At 39.8% G+C, this 19,227-nt stretch overlaps 1 protein-coding gene across 6 annotated transcripts in view; it reads right to left on the bottom strand.

The window, feature by feature from the left end:
• ARHGAP26 (Rho GTPase activating protein 26) overlaps positions 1–19,227 on the bottom strand; it is a 496,856-nt gene that overhangs the window by 169,224 nt on the left and 308,405 nt on the right. For all 6 annotated transcript variants that reach the window (XM_061189774.1, XM_061189777.1, XM_061189778.1 and 3 more), the window contains exons 15-16: positions 1,935–2,022; positions 196–254 (exon numbers count right to left, since the gene is read on the bottom strand). In XM_061189774.1, coding sequence (XP_061045757.1) covers positions 196–254; positions 1,935–2,022 — 147 coding nt within the window. The remainder of the gene's footprint in view (positions 1–195; positions 255–1,934; positions 2,023–19,227) is intronic.

Below are 19,227 nucleotides of genomic sequence, written 5' to 3'. Positions count from 1 at the left end.
AACGTGCTAACAAGGCCCTTAGCAATCTGACTTGGTTTCGCTTTTATTCTGTGACAGTCTCATGAGTGTTTATGTGGGTAGTTTACACGCAGAATACGAGGGATTAGGTAATACTTATTTTGGGACACTGACTGTTCTTTGAAATAGAAAAATCTATTCCTTTCCCCTTAAAACTGTGGTGAAAAGAAAACTTACTTGCTGCTTTGATGAAACTTCTTTGAAACTGGTACATCATGAGTGGTCCTGGAAGCATTCTGAAATAAAAGGATACACACTAGTCAGCTTAATGAAAACAATCCTATTCTCGCTACCTAGCAGCCTAGAGACGGCCAGACCGTATTACATTTCTCAAAGACAAAGATCACGGGCAAACAACAGCAGCTCAGTTTAGTCCAACTTAGTTTCCCTTTTGAAAGGGCCCTGAGATTTCACCTGAAATGTTCATTCTTTCTCCTTTTTAAGGGAATGGATACAACTTAGGTCTCATAGAGTCACAACCAGAAAAGTGCTAATGCAAAAGTCTAGCACAAACTGAGAGATTTCCTTTTCAGTGACTCGCCCTCCACAAGAGCATTTTAAGATGTGTCTGAGAGACAGGCAACTAACCCAACATTTGCAATCACCTGCTCTTAAACTCTCGTCTTCCTGGCATCTTAGTCACTTCATCTGGATACACTATGCAAGACTTTTGTAGGCGTTTTTGTGGCAAATTCACTGTGGAGTGTTGCTCCACAATGCCAAAGGGCTAGAACCCTTAATATTAGGCATGATACAATCAAATTTTATCTGCTATTTAAAATATATTTATATTTTATACTTATTGTCCATTAGCTAATCAATACCAACATGCACAAATAAGTACCAAATACAAACCTCTACCATTTGGTTTTGTGTGAACTACAATGGTAGTATTTGGGATATGAATATGTTTTATGAATATGTTTAACTGTAAACTTGAGGTTTTTTTTACTGATAGTCTAAATGATAAGCTTCTCAACAGACAATCCATGATTCTTGGTTCAGATTTTATTTTATTCTCATCGGATCCCCTGATTCAACTCTTAGTCATCACTTGCATGACATCTTACTCTTGACTCCAAGAGCCTTCCAGCAATTCCCCAACAGCCAATAAAACCTGCATCACCAATTCCTTTTCTGTAGCTTTCGAGCCAACTAAATCTTGACAAACCTGTACAAATGCTTATGCAATTCGTGATCATAGTTCTCCTCTCTGTTTAAGACTAGACCCCCCACTTTCCTGTGTGAGAAGAACTACAGTGGAGAACGATAATACTCCTATACTTCACGTCCAGCATGGCTTTCAGTCTACTCGGGAAACTGAGATGTGAGCAGCTGGTCAATCACCCACTCCCTTAATAACCAAGGGAGGGGTGGGAGGTAGCAGGAATATTACACGTATTATTATAAGGAAAGCAGTCTCCTCTCCAATGAAGTCATATTCTCCAATCTAAGCAGAGGAGTCAAAAAGGAGCGCCATTAAGTTCTCATTTTTGAGGCGCAAGGCCAGCAGTATACTCTATCTGTGCAAGGCGCAGAGCTCCCCAAATACGTAGGGTATGTAATCACGCATTCTCAACAGAATAGGATACGCAATTCCTTGTTTTTTTAGCAGATTATTCGGGGATTGCAGGGAATACCACATTTGAGGTTCTGTTAAAGGCTAATCGTCATAGTGGCCTCTCAAAAAGAGTAAAGCTTCCTAAATCACTCATGGCACCATTGCACAATGGCAACCCATCAACTAGGGATGATTTATAATCGGTTTGACCAGCTGAGCTAACTGTACCCACACATAAGCTGTTTCCACATCTCAAACACCCACCCAACAGCTCTCTGGAGGCTGAAAATAAAACTTTCTTCCTGATTGCATGATAACAAGCTGGCACCATGCCCCGCAAATGGAAAGTCCCTACCTTAGGTAGGTTTTCAAAGCACTAGTGATGGTCTTTATCTCCCACTCGGCACAGATATCCGTTTCTGTTTCAGAAGCTGTTTTGGGGTCTAAAATGAAGAAAAGACAATGGGTAAAACAGAGCAGAAAATACAGCTAAAAAACAAGCATACATAAAAGCATTCCATCTCCCTACTAAACAAAGAAATCCAAAGTAAAAAAGGACACCTATTTTTTCCTCATTAAATTAGAAAAATGTTTAAAAATCCAAATATCTACTGCTGGCAAAAATGCAATGAAACTGATCCTCTAAGAAACTGCTGGAGGCAGATCAGATAAATGCAACAGATTTGAAAAGTAATTTGGCAATACGTATCAAGCCCTAAAAAGGTTTATACACTTTGAAGCAGTAATCCCACTTCTCACAACCCATCCTCAGGAAATAAGATAAGGCATGAGAAAGTTACACACATCCCAAATGTTCAACATACACTGCTCTTGATAACAGCAGAACAATTTTTTTTTTTTAAGCAGAACAAATTTTAAAAGAACAACTTAAATAGCCCATGATAGAATGATTAAGTTCATCATGGTATATTCCTGATGGAATATCATGTTGCATTTACATAATAATGATAACTATATAGCAAAATGGAAAATGCCTGAATTATCATGTAATGTCAAGCAAAAAAAAAAAAAAAGATTTAAAAGTTTGTGAGAAACTCAAATGAACAAAGGCTGAAAGGAAATTCTCTACAATGAAAAGAGTGGTGAGGTTAGAGTGGTAGAATTGTGGTTTTTATATTTTCTAAACTATGACTTGATTCCATTACTTATCTATTTTAAATTGCTCTAAACCAAGACGTGCAACAAAACCACCATAATGATATCAACTCCTGATCATTTCTTCCTTTGTTTCCTCTTGTGTGGACTTCCAAACAAATGTGTGTATTTCAGATAAATGTGTACTGTAAAATAAGAAATAATTCTTGCAGTCTTTCTGAGCGGCACACAGGCAGGTGAGAGTACGAGGCAGAGGCTGAACTGTCTCACAAACCAGCAGACCTCCGTCTTCTGGCTGGCGAGGTGGTTGGAAGTAGAGTCTCTCAGTGCATTGAAGGGAGAATCCAGCTTCTGGCAATTTGCCTCCCAGCTCCCGTTCCTGTTTTCAGCTGGGCTGCTACCCTTTTCTCACACCTACTCAGGTGAGGCCCCACCCTTCCAGGGGTGGGGAATGGTATGTCTCTGGACCCCAGGACTGGTTCAGGGATGGTCCAAGACTGGGCAGCATGAAATCCAGGACTTTTCCAGGACAGGGGAAGAGACACCTGCTGTCTCCTGCTGTGCTTGCACTGGGAGGTTATACTGCTGTTCTAGGTGCCACTGCGTGAAGCCTGAGAGTAGAGCCTGACAGACACAGCCAAGGTGAGAGAGGCAGAGAGAGCAGGTCTGGGTGACATGGTTTGAGCCCTTGCGTCTCGCCATGCCTTTTTAATCACGTAAGCCAATAAATTCCCTTTTTCCTTAAGCTAGTTGAGGTCAGGTTTCTGTTTCTTATAATTCAGAGGTCTAAATGATATAGTAGAGACAGCCACCAGACTGTCTCTTTCTGGACAGTCTCTGAGAAGAAACAGGTTCCTTCTGCAGGGCCCACGGCCCTTCAGCTGGGAAGGGGAATGAGTCACAGGTGGGCACAACACATTTTCTATTAACTGGGAAAGAATCCACTTTCATCCTAGTAGGAAGAGGCCAAATAATCATGAGTGCCTTAAGGATTTAGGCCCTAATCCCCAAGTAAGGACACAAATCCAGCTGGTACCTACTGCTCTCAGTGTGTTCCCCTAACACACAATGCAAGATGAGAGGATAGGGCCCTGGTTCAGTAAGTGTTTGGCTCCTAATGGCAGCACGGCTGTTTGTTTGCAGGTGATCCTGGTCAATAATGAAGCCTGTCTTGTCATATGAAACAAACAAGGAAGAACCTAAAGAGCATGATTTTATTTCTAGGGCCACAGAACTGTAAACTCCAGAGTTCAATCACAGCAAATTTCTGAAAAGTAACAAAGTATGGTTTTCCAAATATCCAAAACCTCTCCAGCTTTAATGCTTTTCTTGCTTTGCCATCTCCCACTCCTTTAATGGTTTCTTCCTGTGGAAGTGTATGTACCAAAAAACTTTGCTTAGTGTGACCTTTTTCCCTCCGCATCTCCAAGAAGCATGGAGAGCTGCCATAGTGTGTGGTTCCTGGACACGAGACAAATGTTACTGTACATTTTTCTGTGGAACAAACCAACCTCTACCCAAGAAGAGTGAACAGGACACTAAACAAGCAGCAGTTGGCAGGTCTGGGAGTTGTGAACTGTTCTATGAACCACATTTAGCAAACTAATGATTAGCTTCCGCTTATTCAGGCTCTGTAACCATAGGAATATTGTATAACATTACAGAGAGGAGAGTCAAATTACAGCCCAGCTAAAGGGGTTTTTATAGCACTGATGAGGCAAGGTTCATAACTTGAGCACGTCCATTTCAATTCATTTAATGTCCAAACTAAATTGAATACAGCCTCCCAAGCTACCCCATTTTCAGACACCGTTGCCAATTGCCATCCCTCCCTATCGATGCTCCCTTCACTTACAGAAGCTTCCTGGCATATGATGCAGAGACATATTTGACAATTTTCTTCATAACTCAGTACATATCTCCTAACCAGGTCACTTGACCATTGTGGACTTAGTAACACTGACCAGAGCTAGAGGAGCAGTCCAATGTACAAAAAGGCATCATGCGGATACAGCGAAATGAGTGCATTTCCTCCGCAAGCTACTCCCACGTGAATTCAGAAAAACAGGAGATGTGGACCGGAAGTGGTGGTTACAAGGGGAAGTAGTCTTAGAAATGTCACACTGGATCAGACAAGACCCAGGTCCACTGCTGTGCTCCTGACAAAGACACTAAGGAACGTACGGAGGAAGGGAGTAGGAAAGTCACCTATGTACTCCTAATCTCCTAATGACACACTATAATGTATCAAAATTAAAGTTGATGTGCCCTGAACCAAGATGGCGGAGTAGAAGGACGTGCTCTCACTCCCTCGTGCAAGAACACCAAAATCACAACTAGCTGCTGGACAATCACTGACAGGAGGACACTGGAACTCACCAAAAAAGAAACCCCACATCCAAAGACAAAGGAGAAGCCACAGTGAGATGGTAGGAGGGGCGCAATCACAGTAAAATCAAATCCCATAACTGCTGGGTGGGTGACCCACAGACTGGAGAACACTTATGCCACAAAAGGCCACCCACTGGAGTGAAGGTTCTGAGCTCCACGTCAGGCTTCCCAACCTGGGGGTCTGGCAATGGGAGGAGGAATTCCTAGAGAATCAGACTTTGAAGCCTAGTGGGATTTGATTGCAGGACTTCGACAGGACTGGGGGAAACAGAGACTCCACTCTTGGAGGGCACACACAAAGTAGTGTGCGCATCGGGACACAGGGGAATGAGCAGTGACCCCAGGGGAGATGGAACCAGACCTACCTGCTAGTGTTGGAGGGTCTCCTGCAGAGGCGGGGGGTGGCTGTGGCTCACCGTGGGGACAAGGACATTGGCAGAAGAATTTCTGGAAAGTACTCCTTGGCATGAGCCCTCCCAGAGTCCACCATTAGCCCCACCAAAGAGCCCAGGTAGGCTCCAGTGCTGGGTTGCCTCGGGCCAAACAACCAACAGGGAGGGAACCCAGCCCCACCCATCAGCAGTCAAGCAGATTAAAGTTTAACTGAGCTCTGCCCACCAGAGCAACACCCAACTCTACCCACCACCAGTCCCTCCCATCAGGAAACTTGCACAAGCCTCTTAGATAGCCGCATCCACCAGAAGGCAGACAGCAGAAGCAAGAAGAACTACAATCCTGCAGCCTGTGGAACAAAAACCACATTCACAGAAAGATAGACAAGATGAAAAGGCAGAGGGCTATGTCCCAGATGAAGGAACAAGATAAAACCCAGGAAAAACAAATAAAAGAAGTGGAGATAGGCAACTTTCCAGAAAAAGAATTCAGAATAATGATAGTGAAGATGATCCAGGACCTCGGAAAAAGAATGGAGGCAAAGATCGAGAAGATGCAAGAAATGTTTAACAAAGACCTAGAAGAATTAAAGAACAAACAAACAGAGATGAAGAATACAATAACTGAAATGAAAACTACACTAGAAGGAATCAATAGCAGAATAACCGAGGCAGAAGAACGGATAAGTGACCTGGAAGACAGAATGGTGGAATTCACTGACATGGAACAGAATAAAGAAAAAAGAATGAAAGGAAATGAAGACAGCCTAAGAGACCTCTGGGACAACATTAATCGCAACAACATTCGCATTATAGGGGTCCCAGAAGGAAAAGAGAGAGAGAAAGGACCTGAGAAAATATATGAAGAGATTATAGTCGAAAACTTCCCTAACATGGGAAAGGAAATAGCCACCCAAGTCCAGGAAGCGCAGAGAGTCCCATACAGGATAACACACTGAGACACACAGTAATCAAATTGGCAAAAATTAAACACAAAGAAAAATTATTGAAAGCAGCAAGGGAAAAACGGCAAATAACATACAAGGGAACTCCCATAAGGTTAACAGCTGATTTCTCAGCAGAAACTCTACAAGCCAGAAGGGAGTGGCATGATATACTTAAAGTGGTGAAACAGAAGAACCTACAACCAAGATTACTCTACCCAGCAAGGATCTCATTCAGACTTGATGGAGAAATCAAAAGCTTTACAGACAAGCAAAAGCTAAGAGAACTCAGCACCACCAAACCAGCTCTACAACAAATGCTAAAGGAACTTCTCTAAGTGAGAAACACAAGAGAAGAAAAGGACCTACAAAAACAAACCCAAGAGAATTAAGAAAATGGTCACAGGAACATACATATTGATAACTACCTTAAACATGAATGGATTAAATGCTCCAACCAAAAGACACAGGCTCACTGAATGGAGACAAAAACAAGACCCATATATATGCTGTCTACAAGAGAAGCACTTCAGACCTAGGGACACATACAGACTGAAAGTGAGGGGATGGAAAAAGATATTCCATGCAAATGGAAATCAAAAGAAAGCTGGAATAGCAATACTCATATCAGATAAAATAGGCTTTAAAATAAAGAATGTTACAAGAGACAAGGAAGGACACTACATAATGATCAAGGGATCAATCCAAGAAGAAGATATAACAATTATAAATATATATGCACCCAACATAGGAGCACCTCAGTACATAAGGCAACTGCTAACAGCTAAAAAAGAGGAAACCGACAGTAACACAATAATAGTGGGGGACCTTAACACCTCACTTACACCAATGGACAGATCATCCAAAATGAAAATAAATAAGGAAACAGAAGCTTTAAATGACACAATAGACCAGATAGGTTTAATTGATATTTATAGGACATTCCATCCAAAAACAGCAGATTACACGTTCTTCTCAAGTGTGCATGGAACATTCTCCAGGATAGATGACATCTTGGGTCACAAATCAAGCCCCAGTAAATTTAAGAAAATTGAAATCATATCAAGCATCTTTTCTGACCACAACGCTAAAAGAGTAGATATCAATTACAGGAAAAAACCTGTAAAAAATAGAAACACATAGAGGCTAAACAATACATTACTAAATAACCAAGAGATCGTTGAAGAAATCAAAGAGGAAATCAAAAAATACCTAGAGACAAATTACAATGAAAACACGACGATCCAAAGCCTATGGGATGCAGCAAAAGCAGTTCTAAGAGGGAAGTTTACAGCTATACAAGCCTACCTCAAGAAACAAGAAAAATCTCAAATAAACGATCTAACCTTACACCTAAAGGAATTAGAGAAAGAAGAACAAAGAAAACCCAAAGTTAGTAGAAGGAAAGAAATCATAAAGATTAGAGCAGAAATAAATGAAATAGAAACAAAGAAAACAATAGCAAAAATCAATAAAACTAAAAGCTGGTTCTTTGAGAAGACAAACAGAATTGATAAACCACTAGCCAGACTCATCAAGAAAAAGAGGGAGAGGACTCAAATCAATAAAATTAGAAATGAAAAAGGAGAAGTTACAACAGACACCGCAGAAATACAAACCATCCTAAGAGACTACTACAAGCAACTTTATGCCAATAAAATGGACAACCTGGAAGAAATGGACAAATTCTTAGAAAGGTATAACCTTCCAAGACAGAACCAGGAAGAAATAGAAAATATGAACAGACCAATCACAAGTAATGAAATTGAAAATGTGATTAAAATTCTTCCAACAAACAAAAGTCGAGGACCAGATGGCTTCACAGGTGAATTCTATCAAACATTTAGAGAAGAGCTAACACCCATCCTTCTCAAACTCTTCCAAAAAGTTGTGGAGGAAGGAACACTCCCAAACTCATTTTATGAGGCCACCATCACCCTGATACCAAAACCAGACAAAGATATCACAAAAAAAGAAAATTACAGACCAATATCACTGATGAATATAGATGTAAAAATCCTCAACAAAATACTAGCAAACAGAATCCAACAACACATTAAAAGGATCATACACCATGATCAAGTGGGATTTATCCCAGGGATGCAAGGATTCTTCAATATATGCAAATTAATCAATGTGATACACCATATTAACAAATTGAAGAAGAAAAGCCATATGATCATCTCAATAGATACAGAAAAAACGTTTGACAAAATTCAACACCCATTTATGATAAAAACTCTCCAGAAAGTGGGCGTAGAGGGTACTTACCTTGACATAATAAAGGCCATATACAACAAACCCACAGCAAACATTCTCAATGGTGAAAAACTGAAAGCATTTCCTCTAAGATCAGGAACAAGAAAGGGATGCCCACTCTCACCAGTATTATTCAACATAGTTTTGGAAGCCCTAGCCATGGCAATCAGAGAAGAAAAAGAAATAAAAGGAATACAAATCGGAAAAGAAGTAAAACTGTCACTGTTTGCAGATGACATGATACTATACATAGAGAATCCTAAAGACGCCACCAGAAAACTACTAGAGCTAATCAATGAATTTGGTAAAGTTGCAGGATACAAAATTAATGCACAGAAATCTCTTGCATTCCTATACACTAATGATGAAAAATCTGAAAGAGAAATTAAGGAAACACTGCCATTTACCATTGCAACAAAAAGAATAAAATACCTAGGAATAAACCTACCTAGAGAGACAAAAGACCTGTATGCAGAAAACTATAAGATACTGATGAAAGAAATGAAAGATGATACCAACAGATGGAGAGATATACCATGTTCTTGGATTGGAAGAATCAATACTGTGAAAATGACTATACTACCCAAAGCAATCTACAGACTCAATGCAATCCCTATCAAACTACCAATGGCATTTTTTACAGAACTAGAATAAAAAATCTTAAAATGTGTATGGAGACACAAAAGATCCCGAATAGCCAAAGCAGTCTTGAGGGAAAAAAACGGAGCTGGAGGAATCAGACTCCCTGACTTCAGACTATACTACAAAGCTACAGTAATCAAGACAATATGGTACTGGCACAAAAACAGAAATATAGATCAATGGAACAAGATAGAAAGCCCAGAGATAAACCCACGCACCTATGGTCAACTAATCTATGCCAAAGGAGGCAAGGATATACAATGGAGAAAAGACAGTCTCTTCAATAAGTGGTGCTGGGAAAACTGGACAGCTACATGTAAAAGAATGAAATTAGAACACTCCCTAACACCATACACAAAAATAAACTCAAAATGGATTAGAAACCTAAATGTAAGAGTGGACACTCTAAAACTCTTAGAGGAAAACATAGGAAGAACACTCTTTGACATAAATCACAGCAAGATCTTTTTTGATCCACCTGCTAGAGTAATGGAAATAAAAACAAAAATAAACAAAGGGGACCTAATGAATCTTAAAAGCTTTTGCAAAGCAAAGGAAACTACAAGCAAGACGAAAAGACAACCCTCAGAATGGGAGAAAATATTTGCAAACGAATCAACTGACAAAGGATTAATCTCCAAAATTTACAAGCAGCTCATGCAAGCTCAATATCAAAAAAACAAACAACCCAATCCAAAAATGGGCAGAAGACCTAAATAGACATTTCTCCAAAGAAGACATACAGATGGCCAAGAAGCACATGAAAAGATGCTCAACATCACTAATTATTAGAGAAATGCAAATCAAAACTACAATGAGGTACCACCTCACACCAGTTAGAATGGGTGTCATCAGAAAATCTACAAACAACAAATGCTGGAGAGGTTGTGGAGAAAAGGGAACCCTCTTGCATTGTTGGTGGGAATGTAAAGTGATACAGCCACTATGGAGAACAGTATGGAGGTTCCTTAAAAAACTAAAAATAAAATTACCATATGACCCAGCAATCCCACTACTGGGCATATACCCAGAGAAAACCGTAATTCAAAAAGACACATGCACCCGAATGTTCATTGCAGCACTATTTACAATAGCCAGGTCATGGAAGCCACCTAAATGCCCATTGACAGATGAATGGATAAAGAAGATGTGGTACATATACACAGTTGAATACTACTCAGCCATAAAAAGGAACGAAATTGGGTGATGTGTTGAGACGTGGATGGATCTAGAGACTGTCATACAGAGTGAAGTAAGTCAGAAAGAGAAAAACAAATATCGTATATTAACGCATATATGTGGAACCTAGAAAAATGGTACAGATGAACCGGTTTGCAGGGCAGAAATTGAGACACAGATGTAGAGAACAAAGGTATGGACACCAAGGGTGGAAAGTGGCGGGGGGGTGGTGGTGGTGGTGTGCTGAATTGGGTGTTTGGGATTGACATGTATACAGTGATGTGTATAAAACTGATGACTAATAAGAACGTGCTGTATAAAAAAATAAATATAATTCAAAAATTAAAAAAAAATTTTTTTTCTCTTCAACTGAGAAGGTAATATATGAACACGGCCAAAAAAACAAAAATTCAAGGAAAACAAATAGATAAACATCAAAAGCTAACGCTTTCCTGTGCTAGAGATGACTCAATACTGGTTTTGTGCATGTATGCAATCTCTAACAGTATGTACATAAACAAGCAGTTTTATGAATATGTACAGCTTTCTAAAAACACAAATGGAAGCACATTATAGATGTCGTTCTGTGCACTGCTATTTTCATTTAACAATATCTTAAGAAACTGTTCCATATAAGTACACTACCTTACAGTACTTCACTGTACCATGGTTAATGCCCCCATTCATGGAGATGAAGGTTGTTCACTGGTTGTTGCTATGGTAAACAATGATATAAACCAATGTTCCCTTGTATATGTCTTACTTAGAGAAAAAATTCCTATAAGTGGAATTTCTGAGTCAAAAAGTATGTGCATTTTTAATTTTGAAAGATACTGCTCAACTAACCTCTCAAAGGTTGTACCATTACATTTAAGCATGAGTGTGACTCCTTCCTCAAATCCTTGACAACAATGTGTAATCAAACACTTTGATCTTAGTCAATCTGATAGGTTAAAAAAAAAAAGTTATCTGCTTTAATTTGCATTTTTTACTGTGGAGGAAAATTGAGAATCCTCTCCTATGTGCGTGTTTTAAAGTCAAGTTTACTGAGATATACTCAACCTTTTAAAATATACACTTCCATGATTTTTGACAAATATATATACAGTCATGGGGTAACCACCACCACAATCAAGATGTAAGTCATTGTCATCACCCCCCCCCAAAAAAAATTTTCCTGTGCCTCTTTCTCCATAGCCAATCCCCTCTCCCTCCATCTCTAGCCCCTGGCAACCACTTTCCATAGCATAATACTTGTGAAATCCATCCATGTTGTTACATAGGCCAGTAGTTTGTTCCTTTTATTACTGAGTACTATTCAGTTTTATGGACATATCCATTGACTAGTTGGTAGACTTTGGATTGTTTCCAGTTTTTGGCTGTTACAAATAAAGCAGCTGTAAATATTTGCATTCAGGTCTTATGGACTCCATTTTCATCTCTTGGGTAAATATGTAGGAGTGGGTCATATGATAAATATGTTTAACTTTATCAAAACTTCCAAATGGTTTTCCAAAACAGTTGGGCCATTTTGCATTCCCACCAGCCAATAGGAGAACTCTAGTTGCTTCACATCTTCATCAACACATGATATGGTCATGTGTTTAATTTTGAAATTTTAGCTATTCTAGTAGGTGTGTAGAAATAACTCATTGTTAAAATTTGTTTTTTCTTAATGACTACTGATGTTGGTCATCTTTTCATGTACTTTTTGGCCATCTGTGTATTTTCTTTGGTGAACTGTTTGTTCAAATCTTGTGTCCATTTTAAAAACTGGGGTGGTTACATTCTGACTACTGACTTGCAGGAGTTATTTTTAATACATTCTGGATACAAATCATTTATCAGATACATATTTTGCAAATATTTCTCTTGTAGCTTGTCTTTTCTCTTTCTTAATATATTTTTAGGAGCAGAAGCTTTTTTTTATTTGGGTAAAGTTCAGTTTATCAGATTTTTCTTTTATGGTTCCTGCTTTGTGTGTTTTCTTCTTGAAGTTTAATAGTTTTATCTCTTAGGTTTAGGACTATAATCTATTTTGAGTTAGTTTTTGTATATAGTTTAAGATAAGGGTTGAATTTATTTTTTTCTCATATGGATGTCCAATTGTACTAGTACCATTTGTTGAAACAAATGTCCTTTCCCTATTGAATTACTCTGACACCTTTATCACAGATCAATTGACCATATATGAGTGGGTCCTATTTCTAGATTCTCCTGTCTGTTCCACTGATCTATATATCATTCCAAAGAAAATATCGTCTTGCTTTCCTGCATTTAAACATTAGTTGTATTTTGTTTGTCTTTTTCTAAAATCTTCTTGAGCCTTTCACATCCTCCATCTCCATTACATCTTTGAGGAAGTTGTTCATGTAAGTATACTATCCTCTGTGTAAAATAAGACTTCTTTTACAGGCAATTCTTGCAAGGTAATTCTTACAGGCAATTCTTATAGGCAATTGTTCTTCTACAGGCAATTCTTGCAAGGCTAGATTTAATACTTAGCAATTTGATAAGCAAATCTGCTTATCAAATTTTTTCTGATTATAAAAGTTGTACCTCTGAAAAACTTTAAACACCTTCCATATCTAGGGCCTAAGAATCCAGAGTACTTACAGCCACTTCTGTTCTGAGATCCAAAAGCTACTGCTGTCTCAAGTCCCTGTCTTAGGAGAACCTGCCTGAAGCATCCCTATAAGCAAAGATGACAGTGGGAGGAGCAGACAGGAAGGTGAGCATCCATCTGTGGTCTCCATTCTCTGGGAAGTCCAGATTGTGGTTAATAGTGACCTTACTAGTTCCCAGAAGGATCAATCCTTCATCCAAGCAGTCTACTCTCTCCCAGTCCTGGTCATCATTTGTCTGCTCCCCTTTACTGGTGGCTAAAATTGGAAGTATACAATGTGCATGACTCTGCTGCTTCCATGAGGCTAGTTTTCAAACCTTGGGGCTGTTTCTGCAAGCCTTTAGGTCTTAGAAGTTGTCATGAAAAATATCTATTACTTTAGGGTTTCTTAGGGAAGAAGCTCTTGCTTGCTTTTATTTATGCCATGCTGTGAAAGGGTGTGAGAAATGAAGGTCCCAGAGGAGTCAGAAGGATGGTTCATGGCTGGATCAGATATCAGTGGGTGAGGCATGCTACTGTAACTTGGTGCTTTAAAGCATCACAATTTAATACCTTCCATGTGTTCTCTATAGCACCAACCTTACTTTAAACATTAGTAAAACAAACAAACAAACAAAAAACAAAATCAAAACAAAACCGGAAAAAGTTACAGGATAAGAAGAGAAAAAATAGCAACACTAAACTTGCATTCCTTCACCACCACTGTGAGAAACTAATAAAGACACACACACATACACACACAAAGGGACACAAAGTTTCAACAGCACAGAAAGTGAGGCTCACAGTGAACATTCTGCCTGTCCCCAGAGGAATATCCACCAGGCAAAGCTCAGGTGAAGCCCGGAGGAAGACCCACCTGGGGGAACAATGTGATAGGCGACGGCCTTCCGCCCACCCTAAAGTATAGCCGAAGCCACCCCAGGGAGGGGTGCCATGCTGCACTGCTCCTACCCAACCAGAGCACAGCTCAGTATCCTGAGATTACAATCCGGGCAGTGAAATGAGGACAGAAGTGGAGGGGTGTCTGCTTATATAAAGGGAAGTGAATTCAGAAGGGGAAAGTCCTAGAAGAAACATGAGAGTGACAAGTGAAGAACCACAGCACACTTCACATTAACCAGGAAGTAACTCCACTTCTCCCAGAACCATGACCAAATAGCAGAACCAGGAGAAATCTTTTCATGCGTACAGGTAGGTCCACACTAAATGAAAGATTTAAGAGCGCCAGAAAGTTGGACGGAACCATGTACAACAGTGCTCTAATATCATGTGAGAGGATGATTCTAACAGGACTCAGGAAAACTGCAGCAGAGCAAGGAGAATCTACCCACAGTGAAGTTAACTGCAAAGATTTATAAACGTCTCTGTGTTCAGGTTTAATGAAAAAGAAGATTAAAAAGCTGATAAAATACTTGTTTTCATGAAACACAGAAACCAAAGCACTCTAAAAACATTTCAGAAAGCATCTGTTCTGTGTTATAAATAAAATTCAGAAAAATATGGGTGCTGTGAAATAAGAAATCAAAGCAAAAAAAGAAACAGACTGAAATAATAAAGGTGATAGCTGAAAGGTAGAAATGAAAAGAGCTAAATAAGTTAGTAAAAACACTGAAAATTCAATTACGAAATTAAAATTTGCATTATAAGCAGCAAAAAAAAAATCAGCCCAAAAGAAATTTAAATAAATGGCATGGATATAGGGTGCAAGTTTTAGAATTTTGCTATAATGCAAAGAATCAAGAGAAAAACAAACATTAAAAGATGAAAAATGAAGACGACTTATTTTTTTAAAGACTGAGAATTGCAGAATAACAAACAGAAAAAGAATTTGTTTTCCTTTAGAAAAATACGTGTGAAAACTCCTTCACTGGACTCCAACATGTATAAGAGAATGACTATATGGTGATATTTAAAGTAGTGGAAAGGGAGCAATTTTCTCCTTACATGGTTATTTGTCAATCAGATAAGTATTTGAGGAAAAGGAGAGTTAGTTTCCTTTTTGCGTGAATATATTCCAGATGGATTTTAAGGAAAATAAAAAGTTTTTGTAGTCCGGAAACGGGTAAGGTCTTTTAGGGCATAATCCATCTATGAAAAAGACTGACTTCATAAAAGATTTGACTTCATGAAAATTTTAAATATTCATAAGACAAAACAAAAACAAAAGTACCATAAATAAAGTTCAAGATGATAATCTGAAAAAAAATATTGGTAACATAGCCTCCATACCTAAAAAGGTCTTAAATTCAAAAGATGAATACATCAATAGAAAAATAGGGAAAGAACACAAACAGGCAATTCATGAAAGAATAAAAATCAGCAAGAAACATAGGAAAAATGGCCAGCCTCCACCAGAATTATTTTTTAAAAATACTTATAATTTAAATGCAAAAAAGTAATAGAGTATGGCAAGGATGTGTGTGGTAAAGGACACTCACCTCAGACTTTGCTGACAGCAAATTTGGGAATATCAATTAAAGGCCTTGAAAACATGTACATACCTTGACCCAGCAATTCAACATCTTAAAATAAACCCTAAGGAAATAATTAAATATGCATATAAAAATTAAAAATAGGGACTTCTCTGGTGGCACAGTGGTTAAGAATCCACCTGCCAATGCAGGGGACATGGGTTCAAGCCCTGGTCCGGGAAGATCCCACATGCCGTGGAGCAACTAAGCCCGTGCGCCACAACTACTAAGCCTGCGCTCTAGAGCCCGTGAGCCACAACTACTGAGCCCATGTGCCACAACTACTGAAGCCCACGTGCCTAGAGCCTGTGCTCCGCAACAAGAGAAGCCACCGCAAAGAGAAGCCCGCGCACTGCAACAAAGAGTATCCCCCGCATGGCAACGAAGACCCAACGCAGCCAAAAATAAATATAAATAAATAAATAAATTTATTTTAAAAATTAAAAATAACAGCAGCTAACATTTATTGACTAACATGTGGAGGCTCTGGACGCAGCAACCCACATGCATATTTTCATTTAATCCTCCCATTATTACAGAGGCAGAGGCTATTACCACAGATAATGAGATAGAAGACTAGATGGGCTTAAATAATTTGTGTAAAGTCAAATGGACAAGCAGTTTAATTATAACTTGCTTAACTCCAAAATGTACACACTAAACCTCTGCTATCCTGTCCCATAGGGATGTTCACCTGAGTGCTTTCTAGAATGATGAAGAACTGAAATCAGTCTATGGATCTGGGAATAGGGGGCTGACCTACACAATACATGACCCAAAAAAGTCACACTTTAGAGGAACCTGAATAGCATAAAATAGACACTGTATTGTTATGTGAAAGAAGACTGCTAAAAGCAGTATATATGCACAGTGTGATTCCAATTTGTATTTTTTATGTTATACGATAGAATATTATATTTAAAAGGTGACAGTCATATGATGAAATGGTCAGTAAAGATTGTCTCTGGCCTGCCTGACTTTTATTTTTCTTCTTTCTACTTTTTCTATTTCTCCAAATTTGCTACTATGACCACTCATAACTTTTAATCAGAAAAAGGTATTTAAAATCTATACAGGGGACTTCCCTGGTGGCACAGTGGTTAAGAATCTGCCTGCCAATGCAGGGGACATGGGTTCGAGCCCTGGTCCGGGAATAACCCATATGCCGCGGAGTAACTAAGCCCGTGCACCACAACTACTGAGCCTGCGCTCTAGAGCCCGTGAGCCACAACTACTGAGCCTATGTGCCACAACTACTGAAGTCCGCATGCCTAGAGCCTGTGCTACGCAACAACAGAAGCCATCGCAAAGAAGAGAGGCTCCCACTTGCCGCAACTAGAGAAAGCCCGCACAGCAACAAAGACCCAATGTAGCCAAAAATAAATAAATAAATAAATAAATAAATCTCTTATAAAAAACTATACAGGGAGAGACAGACATGTACTGAACATGCATAGACAGAGCTGCCTATATTTTTTAAATGTTGAGCTAAACTTTAGAAAGATTTATCTTTACTTAACATACGGGAGGGAGAAAAAGTAAACAAACAAACAGTACACACATGGAAGCCACTCTATTTCTAGGAATCTACAAGTCTTCCTCCACTTCACTCTTCAAAGACTAACGACCTCTGTTGCCAGGAGGAAGGGATGAGGGGCAGCACTTGGTATGACACTAGCAGGAGGCCACACCGCATATGCTATGAGAAATTCTGGCAAGCTTTCTTAAGGAATCCTAATCAGCAAAATACGATGTTCTCATAGTCTGGCTCTTCTATTCTTCCTCCTACCTAAAGTCCCCCAATGTATCAAGAGTACACAAAGCCGGGATTAACCAAGATGGCGGAGTAGAAGGACGTGCTCTCACTCCCTGTTGCGAGAACACCAGAATCACAACTGGCTGCTGGACATTCATTGACAGGAAGACACTGGACTTCACCAAGGAGGATACCCCACGTCCAAGGACAGAGGAGAAGCCACAGTGAGACGGTACGAGGGGCGCAATCAGAGTACAATCAAATCCCATAACTGCTGGGTGGGTGACTCACAGACTGGCGAACACTTATACCACAGAAGTCCACCCACTGGAGTGAAGGTTCTGAGCCCCACGTCAGGCTTCCCAACCTGGGGGTCCGGCAACAGGAGGAGGAATTCCTAGAGAATCAGACTTTGAAGCCTAGTGGGAATTGATTGCAGGACTTCGACAGGACTGGGGGAAACAGAGACCCCACTCTTGGAGGGCACACACAAAGTAGTGTGCGCATCGGGACCCAGGGGAAGGAGCAGTGACCCTGGGGGAGACTGAACCAGACCTACCTGCTGGTGTTGGGGGGTCTCCTGCAGTGGCGGGGGGTGGCTCTGTTTCACCATGGGGACAAGGACACTGGCAGCGGAGGTTCTGGGAAGTGCTCCTTGGCGTGAGCCCTCCCAGAGTCTGCCATTAACCCCACCAAAGAGCCCAGGTAGGCTCCAGTGTTGGGTTGCCTCAGGCAAAACAACCAACAGGGAGGGAACCCAGCCCCACCCATCAACAGTCAAGTGGATTAAAGTTTTACGGAGCTCTGACCGCCACAGCAACAGTCAGCTCTACCCACCACCAGAGCCTCCCATCAAGCCTCTTAGATAGCCTCAACCACCAGAGGGCAGACAGCAGAAGCAAGAAAAACTACAATCCTGCAGCCTGTGGACCAAAAAGCACAGTTACAGAAAGACAGACAAGATGAAAAGGCAGAGGGCTATATACCAGATGAAGGAACAAGAAAAAACCCCAGAAAAACAACTAAATGAAGTGGAGATAGGCAACTTTCCAGAAAAAGAATTCAGAATAATGATAGTGAAGATGATCCAGGACCTCAGAATAAGAATGGAGGCAAAGATTGAGAAGATGCAAGAAATGATTAACAAAGACCTAGAAGAATTAAAGAACAAACAAACAGAGATGAAGAATACAATAACTGAAATGAAAACTACACTAGAAGGAATCAATAGCAGAATAACCGAGGCAGAAGAACGGATAAGTGACCTGGAAGACAGAATGGTGGAATTCACTGACATGGAACAGAATAAAGAAAAAAGAATGAAAAGAAATGAAGACAGCCTAAGAGACCTCTGCGACAACATTAAACGCAACGACATTCGCATTATAGGGGTCCCAAAGGACAAGAGAGAGAGAAAGGACCTGAGAAAATATATGAAGAGATTATAGTCGAAAACTTCCCTAACATGGGAAAGGAAATAGCCACCCAAGTCCAGGAAGCGCAGAGAGTCCCATACAGGATAACACACTGAGACACACAGTAATCAAATTGGCAAAAATTAAACACAAAGAAAAATTATTGAAAGCAGCAAGGGAAAAACGGCAAATAACATACAATGGAACTCCCATAAGGTTAACAGCTGATTTCTCAGCAGAAACTCTACAAGCCAGAAGGGAGTGGCATGATATACTTAAAATGATGAAAGGGAAGAACCTACAACCAAGATTACTCTACCCGGCAAGGATCTCATTTAGATTTGATGGAGAAATCAAAAGCTTTACAGACAAGCAAAAGCTAAGAGAATTCAGCACCACAAAACCAGCTCTACAACAAATGCTAAAGGAACTTCTCTAAGTGGGAAACACAAGAGAA

The sequence above is a fragment of the Eubalaena glacialis genome, chromosome 4 (genome assembly GCF_028564815.1).
Source record: "Eubalaena glacialis isolate mEubGla1 chromosome 4, mEubGla1.1.hap2.+ XY, whole genome shotgun sequence".
In the NCBI taxonomy this organism is placed as follows: domain Eukaryota; kingdom Metazoa; phylum Chordata; class Mammalia; order Artiodactyla; family Balaenidae; genus Eubalaena; species Eubalaena glacialis.
This window is presented reverse-complemented; position numbering and strand designations above follow the sequence as displayed.